We start from the raw sequence: 24,321 nt of genomic DNA on the forward strand, positions 1-24,321 counted from the left end.
GTACATTTACACAATGGAATACTACTCAGCAATTAAAAACAAGGAAATCATGAAATTTGCAGGCAAAAGGATGGAACTAGAAAAGATCATGCTGAGTGAGGTATCCCAGAAGCAGAAAGACACACGTGGTATATACTCACTTATAAGTGGATATTAGCCATATGATATAGGATAAACATGCTAAAGTCTACAGACCTAAAGAAGCTAAACAGTAAGGAGGACTCTAGGGAAGATGATTAATTCTCAATCAGAACAGCAAACAGGATAGACACCGGAAGTGGTAAAAGAGAGGGAACAGGATGAGAGCCTATCATAGATGTTCTCTGAAAGACTCCACCCAGCAGAATATCAAAGCAGATGCTGAGACTCAGCCAAACTTTGGGCAAAGCACAGGGAGCCTTATGGAAGAAGGGAGGGGGGATAGAAGAACCCAAAGGGGACAGGAGATTCACAAGGAGACCAACAAAGCCAAAAATCTGGGCAAGGGGGTCCTGCAGAGAATGATGCACCAACCATACATGAAGAAGGCTCAGACCCCTGCTCAGATCTAACCCATAGGTGGATCAGTCTCTATGTGGGTACCCTAGTAAGGGGAGCAGGAGCTGTCTCTGATATGAACTCAGTTGCCTGCCCTTGGATCACTTCCACCTGGCAGGGCAGCATTGCCAGGCCACAGAGGAAGTAAACCCAGGCAGTCCTGATGAGACTTGATAGGCTAGGGTCAGATTGTAGGGGAGGATGGCTCCCCCTTTCAGTGGACTAGAGGAGGGGGAGAGAGGGAAAGAGGGAGGGAAAAGTGGGACCAGGAGGAGATGAGAGAGGAGGCTACAGCTGGGATTTAAAGTGAATAAATTTTTAAAAAATAAAATAAAAACAAACACTTTGTAGAAAAGGCATTACAAACTTACAAATGGGGAAACCAGGTCCCTGTCCCAACCCTGCCATTAATGACATCGTGCAACAATAGCAAGCTATACTCCAGTCTGAACCCACTAGTCAAGACATACAGTGAAAACCAGCACACATAGCTGATTGGTCCAATCAGTTATCGGTCGGTTGTGGTACTCCACAATATAATCTCAGGACTCAGAAAGTTACAAGACAGAAGTAATAAAAGTTCACGGACACTTGGGATATATAGTCTCAAAAGAAATTAATTAAACAACGCATAGGCACATAATACTTACCTTCACATAAGTCACGAAGTGCAGAATCAAAATACATTACAAGAAGAGTCCTGACTTGTCTACATTACCACCAAACACAGATGCCAAGACCCATTGGCGGTACCCAACTGTCCTTCTAAACTAACTGCAGGTAGAATGTAGCGATTTCTTCCTTTAATACATTCTAATGAGTCATTTTTCAGTCATCAAGAACAGAAGTGCTGCAGCATCCTAAAGAGTCTGGAGGCCGCTGAAACCCACACGTGTAACTCGTGAGTTTCTATCAGCTGGTGTTTCCCTAAGGTGCAAGTGGAAAATTATTCACAGTATTCAGAACAAGAACAAACTTTAAATTCTATTTATAAATCATATGTACTTTGTCATTGAATAAGCTAACCAACAAAAGCACATTAATATGGAAGCTCCCCTACCAAGAAGCCTTTTATGTCCTTTTTTTTATATTTTTTAAATTTTATTTTTTTCACAATTTTATTCATTATATAAGCCGATTGAAGGCCCCTCCCTCACTTCCTCACAGCCCCACCCTCCCTCCCTCTTCCCTTCTACCCACTTCCCCTAGTCCACTGAAACAGGGAGTTCTCCTTCTCTGCCATCGGTCCATAGCTTGTTAAGTCTCATCAGGACTGCCTGGATCCTCTTCCTCTGTGGCCTGGCAAGAGCACATCACCTGGGGCGAGTGATCAGAGAGCAGGCAACTGAGTTTGTGATAGAGGCAGCCCCTGCTCCCCTCACTCAGAGATCCACATGGAGACTGAGCTGCCAATCGACCACATCTGAGCAGGGGGTCTAGATCCTCTCCGTGCATGGTCCTCAGTTGGTGCATCAGTCTCTGCAGGACTCCCTGGGCTCAGATCCTTTAGCTCTTTTGGTCCCTTGTGGGGCTCCTGTCCCCTCCATGTCCTTCTATCCCTACCCCTCTCTTCCATAAAACTCCCTGCCTTTTAGAGTGTCCTCTGAAAGGCTCCACCCAAAGAGGATCCAAGCAGATGCTGAGACTCACAGCCAAACTTTGGGCTTTTATTTCATTTTTGTAAAATTTTTCTTCGAGATGGCCATGCTAGTTGACAGTATATACTAATCAAATGAGCAAAACAATCTCACCATGACCAGTAGGTGTGAAAACTGTGTGTTAAGACTATTATAAAGAGGGTTTTGGTGTGGTTATGATTTGATACAGCCCACTTGTTCTGCTCTTAGTGTTGGAGCCTAATTTTAGTTTTCTTGATAGTAAAAATAAGATTCTGCTGAAGGAAAAAGAAGGGGAGGGGGATTAATGCTTGATCTTCCAGGAATTTACAATATAATTTAAAAGATGAAAAGCCTTCAGTATAGGAAAAAGCATTGGCTTAGGAGACTCAAGCCCTCATCTTGCTTCCATTTCTAATTCTGTGACTCCAGACGAATCACCAGAATTTACACACTTGTTACTTAGCTATAAGTGGATATGAAAATGTACCATGGATCTTTTCCCTCTCCTCAGTTCCATGTGGAGGGAATATGCAAATAAGTTTTTATTACAAAATACAAATAATTAAAAATTAATGCAAGGAAATCTTTAGCTATAAAATATGTGATTCAGTTAATAGATGTATCATGTACAATCAAGATCCAAACCTAAGCCAGGCTGAGCAGTTCACTTTTGTGATCCCAGCACTTGAGAGGCTAAAGCAGGAGAATTACCAGTTTGAAGCCTAAACTAAATAATGAAACCCTCTGGGTGTAGTGGTGCACGCTTTTAAGCCCAGTAGTTGGGAGGCAAAGGCAGGAGGATCTTTCTGAGTTCAAGGCCAGCCTGGTCTACATATCAAATTCCAGTATAGTCAAGACTGCATAGAGAGAACCTATCTCAAAACAACAACAAAATTAGTGAAACCCTATCTAAAAGAGAGGGAGAAGAGAGAGAGGAGAGAAAGAAAAAAAACAGAATGAATGAGAAACAAAAAGTGTATTATGTCCACACAAACACATAAATGCATTATGCATATGTGTGTGTGCTAAAAATCTGTAGCACTCACAGACGGTGCAAAACTAAAGGAAACAAAAATTCTTTAGAATTTAAAATGCTATTTATTATGACTGTTTTAAAAAGCAAGAATTGCAAAGTAGAGAATCTAAGAAAGCTGTATCAATCTTTTTACCTAGGTATCAGCAACCTGATCATGTAATCTTTAGTGATTTACAGACAATGAAAATAAAATTTAAATACTTTATTTATACCTCATGAAGAGAGCTATAACCTTCACATAGCTGGGCTGACAGACACTGGCTGATGCTTCATAAAAGATCTCTTGTCCAGCATGATAGAGCTTCAGCATTAAAGCACTTATCACTGTGGCAAGAGAAAACAAACCACCATTGCATAGTATATTCAAACATGTTATTATATTAATTGTTTAAGGATAGAAATGTCAGTCCCAGTTACTGCATAAGTGACACAGTGAACAAGTTCTAGGGCAGCCACAAGGAGACAGGTTTAGGAAAATCTGCCCTCTAATTCAAGTCACTGAAGCCTTCCAAATTAAACCAATAATATATTTACAGGGATTAAATTTTTTAAGTGTCACTTACAGAGTTTTATTTTTCCATTTTCTGGTAAATTATACTCATCATTCAAAATTATATTATTATTCATACAATAACAAAGAGTTATGCTAGTCATTAAAGTCTAGGTTCCATCTCAACTGTATAACATCCAAGTATAGGAAATTTCCTTTGGAAGTAATAACAGTTACTCTGAAAATAGAACAATGGAACCATAATATTCAGTCCCTAATAACACCTGCCTAGATGGATTCTATACGGATTAAAGAAAATGGCATATATATAAAAGCTTATATTACAGTGCTAAGTGAAAAATTGTTATTTTATCTTTAAATGTTGCTTTTCTTTACTTTTTATAATACCATAAGGCTTAATAGATGGGAATGGGTTGTGATTGAGATTTGAATTGTCATTTATTGCTATTTCTGTACTAGGGTAGACTAATTACTATAACAAACAAGACAAAATTTTTAGTAAGACAATAAAATGTGATTTTTATACTTACATTATGCCTTCATCTTCTTCACTCTCCTCTCTCTCTTTCTCTCTCTCTCTCTCTCTGCCTGGCTCCCTCTGATTCTCTCCATCTCACACTCCCTTACTCTCACTCTTTCCTCACTCTCTCTAGTTCTCTCTCTCTTGCTTTTGTTTTTTTTTCTTTTTTAAATTTTTTATTTTATTTTTATTAATTACAGTTTATTCACTTTGTATCCCAGCTGTAGCCCCCTCTCCCATCCCTTCCCAATCCTACCCCCCTCCCTCTTCTCCTATGCCCCTCCCCAGTCCTTTAATAGGGGAGGACCTCCTCCCCTTTCATCTGACCATAGTCTATCAGGTCTCATCAGGACTGGCTGCATTGTCTTCCTCTGTGGCCTGGTAAGGCTGCTCCCCCTCAGGTGGAGGTGATCAAAGAGCCAGCCCATGAGTTCATGTCGCAGAATGTCCTTGTTCCTATTATTGGGGAACCCTCAGATGTAGCTGCCATGGGCTACATCTAAGCAGGGGTCCTAGGTTATCTCCTTGCATGGTCCTTGTTTTGAGTATCAGTCTCAGAAAAGACCCCTGTGCCCAGATTTTTCGGTTTTGTTGCTCTCCTTTTAGAGCTCCTGTTCCCTCGTGGTCTTTCTATTTCCCCCTTCTTTCAAAAGATTCTCTGCACTCTGCAAAAAGTTTGGCTATGAGCCTCAGCATATGTTTTGATACCCTGCAAGGTAGAGTCTTTCAGAGGCCCTCTGTGGTAGGCTCCTGTCTTGTTCCCTGTTTTCTCCCTCTTCCAATTCCATCTCGTTTGCCTTTCTGAATGAAGCTTGAGTGTCTTACCAGGGTCCTCCTTTTTGATTAGCTTCCTTAGGTGTACAGGTTTTTATCCTATATTGTATGCCTAATATCCACTTATAAATGAGTATATACCAAGTGTGTCTTTCTGTTTCTGGGATACTCTCTTGCTCTTTCGCTTTCAGTCTCCCCACATCCTGGGGATTGAACCTTGAGCCTCTTGAATGTTCCCACTGTTACTGAGCCACATCCACAGAATTATATTTTACTAGCCCTCTTTTTACATTTCATTTTGAAACAGTGTCTCAATAAGTTGTCCAAGCTGGCCTTAAACTCACATTTTGGCCCTGAATGGCCTTGAACTTGCAGTCCTCTACTCCAGCCTCCTGAGAGACTGTGATACAGGACTAGGCCACCAGGCCTGGCTGAGAGCTCTCTTCAGTTCCCGTGAGAGAAAACAGACCACCCTAATCAAAAGTACTCCTGTCTACCCTCCATCATCACCTGAAGAGTCTATGAAATTCTTGTCATGTTCCCAGGGAGTAAAACCTTAATTTTTCAAAAAAGAAGTTATTCATATTATAAAGATCTAATTTTAAATTCTATAAAATTAAAAATCTGTTCATCCTTATAAAGCCCCTTAAAACCTCCCCAAATCTCCATGAATTAGGTTGGAAAAGTCCTGAGGTGTCTTCCAGATCTAATTTTCTAAGCAAATTAACTTACTGTGATTGTGGTCAAGACTAATATTGAGAGCAATAAGGAAATAATTTGATAGTCTAAAATTATTTGATTACATTTTCTAATTAGAAGTGACAGGATTCCTACTTACTGCACCACTTCCATTAGGCAACAGTCAAGCGATGGGGGCGGGGCTGTGAAAAACCATTTCACCGTGCTGAAATCCTTTGAGTACTAAGCTTCTGCCAGCTTTACTGGGCTTCTTCAAGAACTCACAGTTTTTGCCAGAAGGCTCCAACCCCATAGATGTGGAATGTGGGGTGATGACTTCCCTCCCTTTCTCTCTTAGCCTGTTCACGGTTGCTTTTCTTTAATCTTTGATGGTGCCGACCTCTCCCCTTCTCTTCTGTAGTCTCTGTTGTTACACAGTTTTCCCGGGCAAGCTGACTTCCAGCGCAATGAGTGGTTCTTTTGTTTAGGTGTTGTACTAAGAGAAATTATGATAACTTATAAATGCCAGAGTGTCAGCAATGGATTCACTGGGACCCACAGATACCAGCACCGGATTTCAAAGCTTCCTTCTAAGGAGCAGTGCAGAGAACATAATTAGCAACACTGTCCACTCAACAACAGGACCTGGGACTGATTTCCTCACCATTCTCTACACGCAGGCTACATCCACTGACATCAAAGGAACACACCAGGGAAGGACAGTCAGCTCAGAACATTGAAGTCAAAGTGGAAACATCATTAGAAATTTACTCCAATTTTAACATTTTTTTACAAGCAGTTAAATATTCATCTGGTCTCTATTTTCAAAGTCAAGGAACATGTTTGATCATCAAAACCTGCATTTTAATATCAATGGTTATATCTAAATACTCTAATTTTAATATATTTCACTTCTCTTTGAGATTTTTCTACATGCTTGTAACGTATTTTTATCATGTCCATCCCTACTCCCCACTCTGACTTCTTGTAGCCACACCCTCATCCCCCTTGCTGCTTCTTGGCATTTTTTTTATTTTTATTTTATTATTATTAGTTACATTTTATTAACTCTGTATCCCAACTGTATCCCACTCCCTCATTCCCTCCCAAACCCTCCCTCCTCCCTTATCTCCTCCCTGCCCCTTTCCAAGTCCACTTATTGGGGAGGACCTCATCCCCTATCATCTGACCCTGTTTTATCAGGTATCTTCAGGACTGGCTGCAAAGTCCTCCTCTGTGGCCTAGCAGGACTGCTCCTCCCTTGGGGGGAGTGGGGAGCTCAAAGAGCCAGTCATTGAGTTCCTGTCAGAAATAGTCCTTGTTCCCCTCACTATGGGAAACCAATTGGTTACTGAGCTACCACGGGCTTCATCTGAGCAGAGGTTCTAGGTTTTATCCATACATGGTTCTTGGTGGATTATCAGTCTCAGAAAAGACCTCTGTGCCCAGATATATTTGGTCCTTGTGGAGCTCCTATCCTTTCCACATTATATTAACTCCCCCTTCTTTCATATGATTCCTGCACTCTGCCGAAGGTTGGGTTATGAGTCTTAGTATCTTTGATACACTGCTAGTAAAGTCTTTCAGAGGCCCTATTCGGTAGTCTCCTGTCATGTTACTTGTTTTCTCCTGTTTCTTGGCATTTTTTAAAATTTTTTATTAATTACACTTTATTCATTTTGTATCCCTCCATAAGCCCCTCCTTCCTCCCCTCCCGATCTCACCCTCCCTCCCCTTTCTGCATGCATGCCACTCCCCAAGTCCACTGATAGGGGAGGTTCTCCTCTTCTTTCTGATCTTAGTCTATCAGTTCTCATCAAAGTGGTTGCATTGTCCTATACCGTGGCCTGGTAAGGCTGCGCCCCCCTCAGGGGGAGGTGATCAAAGAGCAGGCCAATCAGATTATGTCAGAGGCAGTCCCTCTTCCCATTACTATGTAACCCACTTGGACACTGAACTGCCATGGGCTACATCTGTGCAGAGGTTCTAGGTTATCTCCACCAATAATCCTTGGTTGGAGTCTGAGTCTCTGGGAAGTTCCCTGTGTTCAAATTATCTTGTTCTGTTGCTCTCCTTGTGGAGTTCCCGTCCCCTCCAGCTCTTACTATTTCCTACTTCTTGCATAGAATTCCATTCACTCTGCCATCAGTTGGCCATCAGGCTCAGCATCTGCTTTGACAGTCTATACTGCAGAGGCTTTCAGAGGCCCTATGTGGCAGGTTCCAAGGTTGTTTCCTGTTTTCTTCTGGCTTTCAGAGGCCCTCTATAGCAGGTTCCGAGGTTGTTTCCTATTTTCTTTTTCTTCTGATGTCCATCCTCTTTTCCTTTCAGGATGGGGATTGAACATTTTAGTTAGGGTCCTCTCTTTTGCTTAGTTTGTTTAGATGTACAGATTTTAGTGGGATTATTCTATGTTGTATGTTTATATGAGTGCTTCTGGGACAACTCACTCAGGATGATCCTTTCCAGGTCCCACCATTTACCTGCAAATTTCATGATTTCCTTATTTTTCATTGCTGAGTAATACTCCATTGTATAAATGTACCACAGTTTCTGCATCCATTCTTCAGTTGAGGGGCATCTGGGCTGTTTCCAGCTTCTGGCTATTACAAATAAAGCTGCTATAAACATGGCTGAGCAAATGTCCTTATTGTGTACTTGAGCCTCTTTTGGGTATATGCCTGGGAGTGGTATGGCTGGATCTTGAGGAAGCGCTATTCCTAGTTGTCTGAGAAAGCGCCAGATTGATTTCCAGAGTGGTTGCACCAGTTTACATTCCCACCAGCAGTGGAGAAGGGTTCCCCTTTCTCCACAAACTCTCCAGCATGTGTTGTCCCTTGAGTTTTTCATCTTGGCCATTCTGATGGGTGTAAGGTGAAATCTCAGGGTCGTTTTGATTTGCATTTCCCTAATGGCTAATGAGGTTGAGCATTTCTTTAAGTGCTTCTCTGCCATTCGATATTCCTCTACAGAGAATTCTCTCTTTAGCTCTGTTCCCCATTTTTTAAGTGGATTACTTGGTTTGTTGCTTTTCAGCTTGTTTAGTTCTTTATATGTATTGGATATGAGTCCTCTGTCAGATAAATGATTGGTGATGATTCTTTCCCAATCTGTAGGCAGTCGCTTTGTTTTGATGACAGTGTCCTTTGCTTTACAGAAGCTTTTCAATTTCATGAGGTCCCATTTATTGATTGTTGCTCTTAGAGCCTGTGCTGTTAGTGTTCTGTTCAGAAAGTTTTCTCCTGTACCAATGAGTTCTAGGGTATTCCCCACTTTTTTTTCTAGCCGATTTAATGTGTCTGGTTTTATGTTGAGGTCTTTGATCCACTTGGACTTCAGTTTTGTGCAGGGTGATAAGTATGGATCTATTTTCATTTTTCTACATGTAGACATCCAGTTGGACCAGCACCATTTGTTGAAGATGCTATCTTTTTTCCATTGTATGGTTTTGGCATCTTTGTCAAAAATCAGGTGTCCGTAAGTGTGTGGGTTTATTTCTGGGTCTTCTGTTTGATTCCATTGATCCACCATTCTGTTTCTATGCCAGTACCATACAGTTTTTATAACTGTTGCTCTATACTACAGCTTGAGATCAGGGATGGAGATACCTCCAGAAGATCTTTTATTGTAGAGGATTGTTTTAGCAATTCTCGGTTGCTTGTTATTCCATACGAAGTTGAGAATTTTTCTTTCCAGGTCTGTAAAGAATTGTATTGGCAATTTGATGGGAATTGCATTAAATCTGTAGATTGCTTTTGGTAAGATGGCCATTTTTACTATGTTAATCCTGCCAAGCCATGAGCATGGGAGATCTTTCCATCTTCTCATATCTTCCTCTAATTCTTTCTTCAGAGACTTGAAATTTTTTTCATACAAGTCTTTGACTTGCTTGGTTAGGGTTACACCAAGGTACTTTATGTCATTTGTGGCTATAGTCAATGGTGTTGTTTCTCTAATCTCTTTCTCAGCCATGAGTTAATTTTGTATCTGGCCACTTTGCTGAAGGTGTTTATCAGCTGTAGGAGTTCCCTGGTAGAGTTTTTGGGGTCACTCATGTATACTATCATATCATCTGCAAATAGTGATAATTTGACTTCTTCCTTTCCCATCTGTATCCCCTTGATCTCCTTCAACTGTCTTATTGCTCTAGCAAGGACTTCCAGCACTGTGTTGAAGAGATATGGAGACAGTGGGTAGCCTTGTCTTGTCCCTGATTTCAGTGGGATTGCTTTAAGTTTCTCTCCGTTCAGTTTGATGTTGGCTATAGGCTTGCTGTATATCGCCTTTACTATGTTTAGATATGTGCCTTGTATCCCTGATCTCTCCAGTACTTTAAACATGAATGGATGTTGGATTTTGTCAAATGCTTTTCCAGCATCTAGGGAGATTATCATGTGGTTTTTTTCTTTCAGTTTGTTAATGTGGTGGATCACATTGATGGATTTCTGTATATTGAACCACCTCTGCATACCTGGGATGAAGCCTACTTGGTCATAGTGGATAATATCTTTGATGTGTTCTTGGATTCGATTTGCGAGAATTTTGTTAAGTATTTTTGCATCAATGTTCATAAGGGAGATTGGCCTGAAATTCTCTTTCTTTGTTGAGTCTTTGTGAGGTTTAGGTACCAAGGTGACTGTGGCTTCATAGAATCGGTTTGGTAATATTCCTTCTGTTTCTATTTTGTGGAATAGTTTGAAGAGAATTGGAGTTAGCTCTTCTTTGAAGATCTGGTAGAATTCTGCGCTGAAGCCATCTGGTCCTGGGCTTTTTTTGGATGGGAGACTTTTGATGACTGCTTCTATTTCTTTGGGGGATATAGGACTATTTAGTTGATTTACCTGGTCCTGATTCAGCTTTGGTAAGTCAAATCAATCAAGAAAATTGTCCATTTCATTTAGATTTTCAAATTTTGTGGCATATAGGCTTTTGAAGTAAGTCCTAATGATTGTTTGGATTTCCTCAGTGTCTGTAGTTATGTCCCCCTTTTCATTTCTGATTTTGTTGATTTGGGTGGTGTCTCTCTGCCTTTTAGTTAGCTTGGCTAAGGGTTTGTCGATCTTGTTGGTTTTCTCAAAGAACCAGCTCTTGGTTTCATTGATTCTTTGAATTGTTTTATGTGTTTCTAATTGATTGATTTCAACCCTGAGTTTGATTATTTCCAGCCGTCTACTCCTTTTTGGTGTGTCTGCTTCTTCTTTTTCTAGTGTTTTTAAGTGGGCCATTAAGTTGCTTGAATGAGCTGTCTCGAATTTCTTCTTGAAGGCACTTAGTGCTATGAACTTTCCTCTTAGCACTGCTTTCATTGTGTCCCACAAGTTTGGGTATGTTGTGTCTTCATTTTCATTGAGTTCTAGGAAGACTTTAATTTCTTTCTTTATTTCTTCCCTGGCCCAGCTGTCATTTAGTAACAAGTTGTTCAGTTTCCATGAGTTTGTAGGCATTTTGCTATTTCTGTTGTTGTTGAAATCCAGCTTTATTCCATGGTGATCAGACAAGATACAAGGGATTATTTCAGTCTTCTTGTATCTGTTGAGGCTTGCTTTGTGAACAACTATATGGTCTATTTTGGAGAAGGTTCCATGAGGTGCTGAGAAGAAGGTAAATTCTTTTGTATTTGGGTGTAAAGTTCTGTAAATGTCTGTGAGGTCCATTTGATTCATGACCTCTGTCAGAGATATTGTTTCTTTGTTTAATTTCTGTTTTGTTGACCTGTCCTTTGTTGAGAGTGTGGTGTTGAAGTAGTCTCCCACTATTAATGTGTGGGAATCTATATGTGGTTTAAATTTTATCAATGTTTCTTTTACAAATGTGGGTGCTCTTGTATTTGGGGCATAGATGTTCAGGATTGTGATGTCTTCCTGGTGGAATTTTCCCTTGATGAGTATGAAGTGTCCTTCCCCATCTCTTTTTATTAATTTTGGTTGAAAGTCTATTTTATCAGATATTAGAATGGCTACCCCTGCTTGTTTCTTGGGTCCATTTGCTTGGAAAGTCGTCTTCCAACCTTTTACCCTCAGGTAATGTCTATCTTTGTGCCTTAGGTATGTTTCTTGTGTGCAACAGATTGCTGGTTTTTTTTTTTTTTTTATGTATCCATTCTGTTAATCTGTGTCTTTTTATTGGAGAGTTGAGTCCATTGATGTTGAGAGAGATTAATGACCAGTGGCTGTTAGATCCTTTGATTTTGATGTTGGCTGTGGTCATAAGGTTGTGTGCTTGGTTGCTTTTTGTTTTACTGTAGTAAGGTTAATTATTTCCTGTGTTTTCTTGAAAGAAGCTAATTTTCTTGGGTTGTATTTTCCCTTCCAGTGTCTTCTGTAATGCTGTATTTGTGTGTAGGTATTGTTGAAATTTGTTTTTGTCATTGAATATCTTGTTTTGTCCGTCTATGAGGACTGAGAGTTTTGCAGGGTATAGTAGCCTGGGCTGACATCTGTGTTCTCTTGGGGTCTGCATGATATCTGTCCAGGCCCTTCTGGCTTTCATAGTCTCTGTTGAAAAGCCGGTGTGATTCTAATGGGTTTGCCATTCTATGTTATTTGGCCTTTTTCCCTTGCAGCTTTTAGTATTTTTTCTTTGTTCTGTATACTTACTGTTTTGATTATTATGTGGCAGGAGGATTTTCTTTTCTGGTCAAATTTGTTGGGTGTTCTGTAGGCCTCATGTATCCTTATTGGCTTCTCCTTTAACTTGGGGAAATTTTCTTCAATGATTTTGTTAAAAATATTTTCTGGGCCTTGGAGAAGGGAGTCTTCTTTTTCCTCTATACCTATTATTCTTAGGTTTTGTCTTTTCATATTGTCTTGGATTTCTTGGACGGTCTGTGTCAGGAATTTTTTGGATTTAACATTTTCTTTGACAGATACATCGATTTCTTCCATTGTATCTTCTACACCTGAGATTCTTTCTTCCATTTCTTGTAGTCTGTTGGTTATGCTTACCTCTGTAGTTCCTGTTTTCTTCCCTAAATTCTTCCTCTCCATTATTTCCTCCATTTGTGTTTTCTTTAATTTTTCCAGTTCTATCTTCAGGTCTTGAGTTGTTTTGTTTACTTCCTTCACCTGTCTGATTGTATTTTCCTCTTTTTCTTTTAGTTCCTTCAACTCTGTTCCTTTTATTTTTTTTTCAGTGATTTAATTATTTCTTCTCTGAAGGCTGCAATCTGTTTGGCTGCATCTTCCCGTGTTTCTTCACAGATGGCCATAATCTGCTTGTCTTTAACTTCCTCCATTTTTTTAAGGATAGCCATGATCTGTTTGGTTTTATCTTCCTCTAATTCTTTACGTATTTTATTTGTTTCCTCTATTATCCTCTTCATCAGCATAGATGTAAGGTCATCTTCTTGATTTTCTATTATGCTGTGTTGTCCAGGGCTGTTCGCCCCTGGATGGCTGGGTTCTGGAGATGCCATATTGCTCTGTCTTTTGTTGGTTGAGCTTTTACGCTGACCTCTACCCATTGGGCTCATTTAGGTGTTGGCTGTTAGTTTCTGTGCTTCCTGGAGTCCTGAGGTAGGGAGAATCCCCTTGGCCGGAAGATGATTTTTCCTGAAGGAGTCCTCCTCTGCTTTTTGGTTATGGACACTGTATGGCCAGTGTTTCTCAGGAATTGCCACTGCTCACCTCAGGTTTATAGCCCTGTGTGGTAGCTGTGGTGTATGTTAGGCAGGGGGGGATCTCCTCTTACCCATAGAAGTTCTCAAGACAGCTGCCCCACTGCTGGGTTTCTCGTTATACATTTAGTGTGCTGCTGCTCACTAAATTTCCAGGTACAGTCCTTTTGAAGAACCTGCTGATTCCCTAGCTGTGGGGTTTTCTCCCAACAGGGAAACTCAGTCTGTTATCCTGGGGCACACAGTTCTGTCCAGGAAAGTGAGAGGTGCGCCCAGCAAGTCTCTGGGCCAGAGGCTGAGTGCTCTGCTCTGGGCCTGGAGAATGTGCACCTAGGTTGAGTTGGCGCCTGGAGGCACTGCTCTGGTCTGGAGGCTGGGTGCCTCACTCTGGACCAGAAGCTGTGTGTCCCTGTCTGGGATGGCGGCTTCAGGCACTGCTCTGGTCCAGACGCTGTGGGTGCAGCCCTCTTGAAGGACCAGTGATTCCCACAGTTTTGACAGTCTAGCTAGGGATAACTGGTTGATCCTTGGCACAGTAGCTGAGGGCTGCTGTAATGGCTCTCTGGCTTTTGTAAGTCTGAGGATGCAGCTGTGTGTCCCAGTGCCCTAGGGGAACTCAATAATGGTGGCTGAACACAGCGCTCCTGCCTGCATTAGAGCCTAGAGTCAGCGTGTATCCTGGAAGTCTTTTGGTGCTGGGTGTCCTGAGCGTTAGACCTGATGATGTCCTCCGCTGCGGGTTTCCTCCTGCCAGATACACCCAGTCTTTGCTTTGGGGACCGCTGTTCTGTCTGGGGTGGCGAGTAGCACCCACAGGCACAGATGCCCGCTTGTGGCTCCGCCTTTCTGGCCTTTGGGAGCTTTGGCAGCTGCCTAAGCTGGGTAGTTTTCCCGAGACCTTTTCGCTGGTGGGGGTGTCGGCTGAGTGCTCTGAGATCAGACCAGCCGTTTCCCTCCCTGTGGGTTTGCACCTGACAGTGAAACGCAGTCTCTGGTGCCCTGGTGCCCTGGAGCCCACAGTTCTATCTGAGGTGGCGAATCAGGCACGCAGGCACGGTTCTGTGCAGGCGCCTTGGTCCCCGGCTGTGGCTCCGGGCTGGCTCCTGGGGCACCCGCGGAACCCAAGTCTTTTCCAGGAGATGTCTGGGTGACCTAAGGTCGGTCCCAATCGTTTCCTGCTCCGTGGGGTTATCTCTCGACTGGAAAATCCAGTCTGTGGTGTTGTGGGCCCACAGTTCAGTCTGGGACAGTGACCAGAGCACGCTGGCGTGTAGCTCTGGGCTGGCGACCAAGCGCCTGGTGGAACCAGGATCTTTTCTGCGGTTTAGCCGGGTGAGTTAAAGCTGATTGAATCCCCCACCGTGGGGTATCCTCTCACCTGTGAAACACAATCACTTGTGTTTTATGGCCGCGAGTTCTGATTGCTGGTCACTGTGACAATCCTGCTGTGCTGCTCCTCAGAATGAAATGCCTCCTGGCGCCGCCATCTTGCCCCGCCTCCAAATGGTTTCTTGGCATTTTTCAAGTCCTTGCCTCTAGTTTTGTTTTATTTTATTTATTTATTTATTTATTTATTTATTTATTTATTTATTTATTTATTTTTACAGTTTATTCACTTTGTATCCCGGCTGTAGCCCAAGGAGATGAGGGTAGTATACAAAGTCTTGGCAATTTTTTATAACATTAAATCCAGTTAGGACTGCCCACATGCTCATTGCCATGCCATGCCATACAACGGAGCATGAGCAACCTACCAGAGGCCATGCCTCTGGAGAACGGTGACTGTCTCCACGAGCAGTCATCAACTGCCAGTCACTCTTCAGCTAGGGGTAGGACCTTACATTGCCCTCCTATTCATGGTGGAATGTTGACTGGCTTGATCTTGGGTAAGTCTTGCACAGGCAACCACAACTGCTGTGTGTTCATTAGGAAAGTGGCACTGACACATCTAGAAGACATTGTTTGGTATCTTTCCTCTCTAAGATATCTTTAGGCCCTCTTCCATATTGTTGCCTGAGCCTTGTTGGATAAGAATGAGATAGAGTTCCTTTGAGGACTCAGCACATCATCGTCACTTATTCTCTGCACTTTGACCTGTCTCAATACTATGTATGTTCTACTATCTTCTCTCCCTTAAGATTTTCACATACACACAACAACAACAATATCCCCTTTCTGGTTTCCTCGCTACTCTTTGTCCACACAATATAAAAACCAGTGTGGAGAGTTGTTGAAAGCTAGACCTAGAACTAGCATATGGCCCAGCTTCGCCATTCCTGGGCATATACACAAAGGATTCTATATCCACAGAAATGATTGCTTATCCATGCTCATTACGACTCTATTCACAGTCGCTGGAAAATTGAATCAACGTATATGTCCATCAACTGATGGTTCTGAAGTGTAGCACCTATACATAATGAAATTTTATTCAACTGCAAAGAAAAATAAAATTATTGAATTTGGGAGTAAAAGAAATGACCAATTACTATGCAAATACCCAAACAGACTGGAACTAATGAGATGGAATAAATAATAAAAAGGAGGAGGAGGAGGAGGAAGAGGAATTCTCCATTGCTAAATTCTACTATTTTAAGAATAAGCAGTACCAATTCTTCCTAAATCTTTGCAAAAAAATTGAAGGAGAAATTCTTCCAAACACAACGTATAAGGCTTGTATTACTCGGACATTAAAACCAAATGAAAATGACTACAAGTCAGTGTCCTTGATGACACAGATTTTTCAACATAAATTTTTAACAATATACTAGAAAATTAAACATAAAAACATGTCAAAATCAAAATGGGATTCATTCTAAAGATGCAAGAATGGCTCAACATATACAAATTGATGAATGTGATACAACTAGTCAAGAAGATGGAGACATATACTCTTGGTAGAAATGCAAACCAGTGCAGTCACCATGGAAATTAGTAGTTCCCCAAAAGATGAAGCGTCAAATTACCATGTGATATAGTTACACTGCTCCTGAGACTATATCATAAAGAATTTAGATTAACTTAACACAAAGACACTAGCACAAAAAATTATCCTAAATGCCAATCAGCAATGAATTTTAAAATGTGATATATATATATATATATATATATATATATATATATAATGCATTTTATTAGGCTGTAATAAACATGAATTCATTTCATTTCCAGGAAAATAGAATTTAAAATCTTTGTGTTAAGATTCAGACTCAGAAAGACAAACACTGCATGTTACCCTCATATGGGCAATATAGATTTAAATATATATGTGACTTGAAAGTAGAATGAGGAAATCTATAGGTGGAGGAAGGGGTTTAAAAGAAGGAAGATGAGGAATTAGAAAGGTAATGGGAGAGAAGGAAATAGCCTGTCTTTTCATATGTGTAATCTAGCTGTAACAATATATCATAAGAGAGATGGGGTAATGATGGAGAGAGAAAGGGAGAAGCAGAAAAAACCTGTTCAGGGATAAGAAGACCATCAGAAAGGAGCAAGGCAATAGAGTCCTAGGGTAAAAGTAAGCAAAGTACTATATTATGCACATTGGTGGAATTTTCATAATAACGCTGATTTCAAACATTGATAATTAGGAGCACAACAGGATGGTACCTTATGCCTAGTCTGAAGACCTGAGTTCTTCAGGTCTATATGGTAAAAAGAACTAAATACAGACTCCTGACTTCAAATTGTCCTCTGACCTCCACACACTTGCTATGTGTCTGCCTCTGTGTCCCTGTGTGTCTTGTTGCTCTCTGTGTGGGTCACTTTTACACATTAAGCAAATAAATACAAATATTAAATGAATAAATAACTGTGATAAGGATATTTTTAAGCAATTGATAACTAAAAACAGGATGAACAAAGCCCACGTGTTAAACTCAGTAAGTGCTTAAAAAGAATTTAATCAAATTTATTTTCCCTTATAACTAAAATGCTGAACAAATTGGGTCTACATGAAACATACACCAACATAATAAAACGATATATGATAAAACAAGAAACAACATTAGAATGAGTGGGCCAAAGCTGAAAGCTTCCTCCTGAAAATCTAGAACACAACAGATACCCATTCTCATCAATTTAATTAAACATAGTACTGGAAGAACTAGCCATAGCAACCAGGCAAGAGAAAGAAAGAAAGAAAGAGTATCCAATATGGAAGTCATATTATCACTGCTTGCCAATGACACACTCTTATATCTAGGAAGACCCAAACTTTCCACCAGAAACCCAAACAGATGAAACATCTGTACAATGAAGATTAAAACATAGATGAAAGAAATAGAGTAGGCACAAGAAAACAGGAACACATTTTGTGTTGATGTATTGGAAGAATAATATTTTTGAAAATGTCCACAATTCCAAAAATACTTACAGAGCCAATGAGATTCCTATCAAAATACTAGAAATTGTAAAGCTTGCACTCATCCATCTGTATGGAACTAGGAGGCATTACAGCACCTGCCTTCAAAATGTACCACAGAGATGCGGCCATTCAAAGAGCATCGGATTGGTGTAAATGCAGGCAGGCAGACCAAGGCAACAGAAGAGAGAACGTGGAAATCAACCTACAGATCTACAGCCAGCTCAATGTCGATAAAGCTAAGAAACCACAGTGAAGAAAGGACAGCCCTTGCCATAATACAGTAGTAGGCATGACATCCCTCCTGTTCAGTCGATTTTCAGTCCAATTAGATAGCTGTTTATTATCACTGGCAAATGAATACCACTTACTGCACCTGTCCTGCTGGTCATTGTCATGGTTTATAAGTATTGTAGCTGAGAATGACTGTTTAATTGTTTTCCTCCTTCTGAAATTTGGTTGGTCAATATAGATTGATAAAAAGAGATGAGGAACAAATAATACAAGGTTATTTGATAAAGCCTCAAGGACTCAAGGAATCATATTATTTCACATTTACCTAAAATTTGATACAACACAACATATATATGACGCTCCCCAAAAGAACCATAAACTAACAAAAAAAAGAAAAAAAGAAAAAAAAGAAATGCTCAGTATCAGGCATAAGAAAATTCCTTTTGGCTGGGTACAGTGGTACACACCTGTAATTCCAGCACTCCAGGAGGCAGAGGCAGGTGGATCTCTGTGATTTCAAGGCCAGATTGGTCTACAAAGCAAGTCCTGGACAGCCAAGGTTACACAGAGAAACCCTGTCTCAGGGGGTTGGCTGGGGGTGGGAATGAACTTCCTTTTGAACGGTTAGTCAGTATAGCCAAGTGGCTCCCAAAAAGGTAGAGACTATTAGATAGCCCTTGGTTGCCTCTTAGAAGTTGAAGGTAGGGCCCTGTTGCACACATCTAAGGCACAGAATTCAGACACCATTCCTGCAGTCTAGCATCTGTGGTACTGGAATATAAAATTTTCATTTTTAATAATGTAGGCTGAATTTTTCCTACATTGCTCCATTAACCAGTTACCCAAGAATGCAATTACCACTGAGTAATGTATGAAATATTGCTATATCCTTTTACCAGAACAATATGACACAGGTTCAAAGTCCAAGAGATTGCCTGGTTCTAGAAATAAAACAATACACCATGAGGATATTTCAGGATTCAATGCAAAGGCAATATATACGCTCATTTCTACTCTATGGTAACTAACAATCATTTTTCCTTAGGGTTATAACCATTTTCTTCAAGCAAACATCCTCTTGGAATTCTTTTCTTCTTTCATTGTTTTCTTTTGTTGTGAGAAGAGCTCTCTCCCTCATGTGGCCAAGGCTGTCCTTGAACTTCTGATCCTTCTGTCTCTACCCACTCAGTGATAGTATCACAGACAGTTCCCACCATGCCTAGCTGGAAACTGCATTTCTTACTCACTAATGGTGTAGAAAGTCTGCCCGATGCAGCACAAAAGACAGAAGAATCAGCCGTGTTGGTTCCCGGTGAGAGGAAGGAGTCTGCTCTCCGGCAAGTACACACCTTTGTGAGCGAGTCTCGAGATGTCCCGAATGCATGGCTTGAAGCCGTAAGCCAAGGGCACAGATCTGCCAACAAGCAGATCAAGCTGCCACATGAAAACCACACTTCTGCCACTTGCCTCAAAGCTGGTCCAAGTTCTTGGGCATTCACAGTACCATCCCTGCTGTGAGATGCCTTCGCCAAGCTACCCTGCCAGCATTCCCTTATACTGCTAACAGTTGGAAAAGAAATGGTGTGGAGAGTGTTTCCTCCCATCCTGTCCTGTGATCTTGTTAATGTCTTTCTAAAAGCAAGCTGGAAGATTAAATACCTTCACTAATTCTTTCAACCAAATTTAAGAAGAAAAAAAAAAAAGCCCACTTCCAAGATATTCAGAACGGCCAGTAGAAAGCAGTCTAGCTCTTGGAAACTGATAGACTGACTTTTGTTCACCCCTCAAATATATCAAAGTAAAGTGATAATGCCCAATATCTCAGGATAAAACTGTACTTGGAGATGGGCTCTTTGAAAGGAGGGCTAGGTTAAAATGTGTTCTGTGGCGGACCAGTCCAATAGGAGTAGAGGTGATTAAGACACACAAAAGATAGCTGGTAATGTAGCACAGGGAACAGGCACATGCCTTACATTTAGACAGTTCTAGAGTCAAACCCCAATATCACAAACACACAGAGAGAGAAACAGAGACAGAGACAGTAGGCTTAGATTTTCCACCAAACCTACTTTATTTAAGGTTCCTTAGAACACTTACCTCCCCTCTCCTCCACCCCCACAACCTTAGGTAGATTAGTGGCGAAAGGGCTACAAACCTCTTTTGTCTACTTCCTGTTTATTAGGATCAATGGATCTTTAGGGGATTACCAAACTCAGTTGTCAGGATACCAGCAGTCTGGCCCAAAGCAAGGAGAAAGTCCAGTCCACCAAGCAGCAAAAAGAAGCCAGCGAAAGCTGCAGTGTTGAAGCAACGGTGATGCAAAAAAAAATGATGTCTCACTGCATGTGGGCTTCTATATATCTCCTCTCCCCAGAGTCCACCCATGGATGTTCTCAACAGGCTAAAATCATGCCCCTCACAAGTGAGAGCTCACAGCAAAACATCACATGCCCAGCTTGCAGCAAAATGTCACATGACAAAACTCAATCCTCAAAGAAACCGGGAACTTCCACTGAGAAAGAGAGAGAGAGAGAGAGAGAGAGAGCAGAAGAAAGATGATTTGAAGACAAGAAGAAACAGCGATCTCCAAGAGAAAAAGAGAGGTCTCAGAAGAAACTCATCCTGCTGAGACCTCATTGTTGATCCTCCAGTTTCCAAAGCTAGAAGAATATGAATTTTTGTTGTGTCCGTAAGTTGCCTGTGGTCCTATCTTATGGTAGTCCTAGCTGAGTGAACAGCTTAAATAAATAATAAAACCAAGTTCTGGCCTTGAACCCCAGGTCTGCAGCATCCTTCCTCTCCTGCAATCACTTGGTCTAGAATGACCCTCCCAGGGATGGTTTCAGCTGTGAGCATGTAAGAGCAAAAATCTCAAGAGACTTTTTCTAACTGAAGATCAAGAACCTTTACTCACCTGCATCTGAGTTCCAGACTTGCTACCTGTGCTGCCCCAATTAGCCTTGCAAAGTTGGCCTAGGACACAGCACAAAGATCCTACCACACAACCATGGCCAAAGACTACTCCATCTGAATGATGTCCAACAACTCCACTCTCTAACCCCTTTCAGTGCCCTGAACATGAAAAAGCAAGGTTATGAGTGTCCTAACAAAAAAGGAGAATATCTTGCATTATAAGAAGCAAGGCTGCCTTTGCAGGCAGCATGGTAATCATAGAGGCCATGTGAATTCACTGAGGAATGAAACAAGCAATGACTAAGTTCAACTAGGCTACTTAATTGAAAATCAACTTAATGGAAGCTCATAGGTTTGGAGAGTTAATACTGTGAAAATGGCTAGTCTCCCAAAGCCAACTCACAGATTCAATGGAATCCCCATAAAAATATCAATCCTTCACAGAAATAGGAACAAGCAATCTTTAACTCCATATAGAAGCACAAAAGATTCTAAATAGCCACAGAAATCCTGAGCAAAAAGAAGACCATACCTGACTTCAAGTTATACTATAGAACCACAGTCATGAAAACAATGTGGTGTTGATATAAGAACAGATCAGTACGGGGAAGAATGGAGGACCCAGAAATAGTCTCATGTAGCTACAGCTGCCTGAATTTTTACAAAGATGCCAAAAACATACATCAACACAGGGCAGCCTTTTCAGCAAATGTTGCTGGGAAAACTGGATAGCCAGACATAGCAAAGACATAGATAGTCTCTCTAGCCCTGTATGAAAAGCAATTTGTAATGGATCAAAAGCCTTAATGTAAGATCCCCAACTCTGACACTCTTAGACAGAAAATTAAAGGTAAGATTTTAAGGTATCAGCATAGACAAGCACTTCCTTCAGGAATTCACTCCTCACTCAACAGTGCTACTAACTGACAAGTGGGACGCCATGAGATTTGAAAGCTGTTCACAGCACATTCTGAAGCAAGCAAGTGAAGAGACAGGACAGGCTACAGAATGGCAGAAAATCTTCCCTCCCTATACAGCTGACAAGACTAATACTTAAGATATACAAAGAACTCAAGCTATATAACAAGAAACCAAGCAGTCCAAACAATAAATAAGCCACTGAAATGAACAGATAATCCTTAAAAGATGAAATATAAGCAACCGTTTAAACATGAAAAATGTGTTCAACTTCAGTATCCACATGTTAAACCTACGTTTGTGATTCCGTATCACCCAATGGCCACCATCAAGGAAAAAAAAAAATGCTGGCAAGGATTTGGACAAGGGGGAAGCCTTATGCACTAGTGAGAATGTGAAATTGTCCAGACACTATGGAAATCGATGTGGAAATTACAAAAACAAACAAACAAACAACAACAACAACAACAAAACTAGAACTACCTTATGACCCAGCTATGCCACTTCCCAGTATTTACCCAAAAGCCCCCCAGTTCATACATCACAGAGACACTGGCACATCACTATTCATACCAGCTAAATTAAAGACCAAGCTTTGTCAAACAACAAAGGAATGAATACAAAATATGCTATCTTTGTACAATGGATTTTTTCCAGGGAAATTAATGTCACTAGAAATGATATGTCACCGTCATATGGAGTTAAGTGAGCCTCAGAATGACAAATATCACATTTTCTTTTGTTTGTGGGTCCTGGATATCAAGATACATAAAACAGTGTGGACTGCTGGTGACATGGAAAAAAAGAAGCAAACTTGTCTAGGGAACAAGGGGATTCAGGAGACACAAGGTGTACAAAGTGAGGTGGGGCGTGTGGGGAATAGTCACAGTGTAGCACATACTTGTATGAAAATGGCCCAGGCAACCCTGCAAAAAGAAAAAGATCAGCTTCTTGCTTTCACCTTATTAATGCGCTCAAAATACAATGCTGATGATGATATAATTTGTTTGTTGGTTCCCCCCCACTGTTACACAGTTCCATTCTGTTGGTTTTTCTCATTGGCTGTAGATAGTCTTGTCAGGGGAAACCTCTTACTCTTATAGATATATATGGACTTTTAATGTAATATGCTTTTGTGCTATTTTCAGAAATAGGAGGTAGCTATAGACACACTTTTTGTTAAATCTTCAAGACTCCTTTAGAGGGAAAAGTTGCCGAAAAAGAGTAGACACCCTTTAAGTTTTGAAATGGCTCTTTTTATTTTTTAACCTGACACAAGTACGGCCGTGGCCTATTTAAAATAGGAAGTGCTGGGGGAGGGCACAGCCTGGGGGAGAGCAGCATGTGAGCAAATGTAACTTAAAGAAACATCTTGCATAGCTGAATTTGTCTCAAGTCACCTTCGATCTGGAGGTACAAATGCTTTTCTGGGGGAGCTGAGAAGGGCTCTTACTGCTAAAGGTTTTCCCCAGGATGGGAGAAGAAAAGCCTGTGTCCAGCGTGCTATGCTTCTTATAAAGATAATTTAGTACAGGTGGCTTAGTGAATTTTTTGAAAATATTTTTTCAATTGATAGCCAATATCTATTCATCTGTAAATTGGTTATAATGTTGTACCTAAGAATTTGATTTTCTAAATCAAGTAGCAAAAAAGACACCTTGAAAAACAGAATTTTATTTTTATCTTAAGACAAGTTTGGGGCACAGGTGGCTGTTTACAAACTTTCTGCAGTTAATTGGATTTCTTAAACGTGAAATAGTATTTTCAAAACTAATTAAATTGTGTCCTAATGAATATTTAAGACTAGAATATATTATCTTTGCTGTACGGCATATAGATTTTTAAATCGCCCATAAGGTAATTATATTTTTCACATTCTCAAAAAGTCTTATGCTATTATTGCTGCTGAGTGGGTCATGCTTGCTTCCTCTCAGGCCATGATTGAAGAAGCCATCACAAGGGCCGAGGCTTTCTCAGTCATGTACACGCCCTTCGCCACGAAAATAAGGGCTAGTAAGATAGAAAAGGTGAAAGAGGTATTCATGAAAACTCACCCTGCTTACGTGGAGTATATCTACACAGGTAAGTTCCTAACCCTCACGCAGTCGCCGATGCTCTGGTGCCATGGCAACCAACGCAGTGCCCTTTCTTGCTTGTTTGTTGTCTCTGCCTAAGCTTGAATCTAAAGAGCTCAAATGAGAACTTATTTTTAAAACTTTAAGTGGTGCTGGCTTTCGTTTCAACACAATACGCCTTGTATGCTCACAATTTTAGACTTTATAGGGAGTAAATCTAGAAAGTCTTAAGGTTTGAAAAGAACAGTAGAGACCTGGGATGAAAAAGCTAACTTTGCCAACCCCCTCCCCCTGCCCCTCTATACTCAAAGCAATTAGTGTTTTCCTGAAGTTGGATATTGTTTTATCCTATGCCTGCAGCTTGTATTGCATTTTGACCATCCATCTTAACCCTCTCAGCCTTTCTTACTCTCTCTGTCTCTGCCTCTCTCTGTCTTTCTGTCTCTGTCTCTCTGTCTCTGTCTCTCTCTCTCTCTCCCAGAGTATGGTATTTTAAATAGCTATGGCCCCCATAAACGCATATGTTTG

The 24,321-nt window shown here is 40.9% G+C and overlaps 1 protein-coding gene across 1 annotated transcript in view; it reads left to right on the forward strand.

The window, feature by feature from the left end:
• The window catches only part of Spata16 (spermatogenesis associated 16), a 293,192-nt gene that overhangs the window by 200,398 nt on the left and 68,473 nt on the right, over positions 1-24,321 (forward strand). Inside the window, exon 5 of the mRNA XM_055626224.1 lies at positions 23,653-23,800. Within this exon, the coding sequence (XP_055482199.1) occupies positions 23,653-23,800 (148 nt within the window). The remainder of the gene's footprint in view (positions 1-23,652; positions 23,801-24,321) is intronic.

The sequence above is a fragment of the Psammomys obesus genome, unplaced genomic scaffold (assembly GCF_907164565.1).
Source record: "Psammomys obesus unplaced genomic scaffold, mPsaObe1.curated_primary_1811, whole genome shotgun sequence".
Lineage (NCBI taxonomy): Eukaryota > Metazoa > Chordata > Mammalia > Rodentia > Muridae > Psammomys > Psammomys obesus.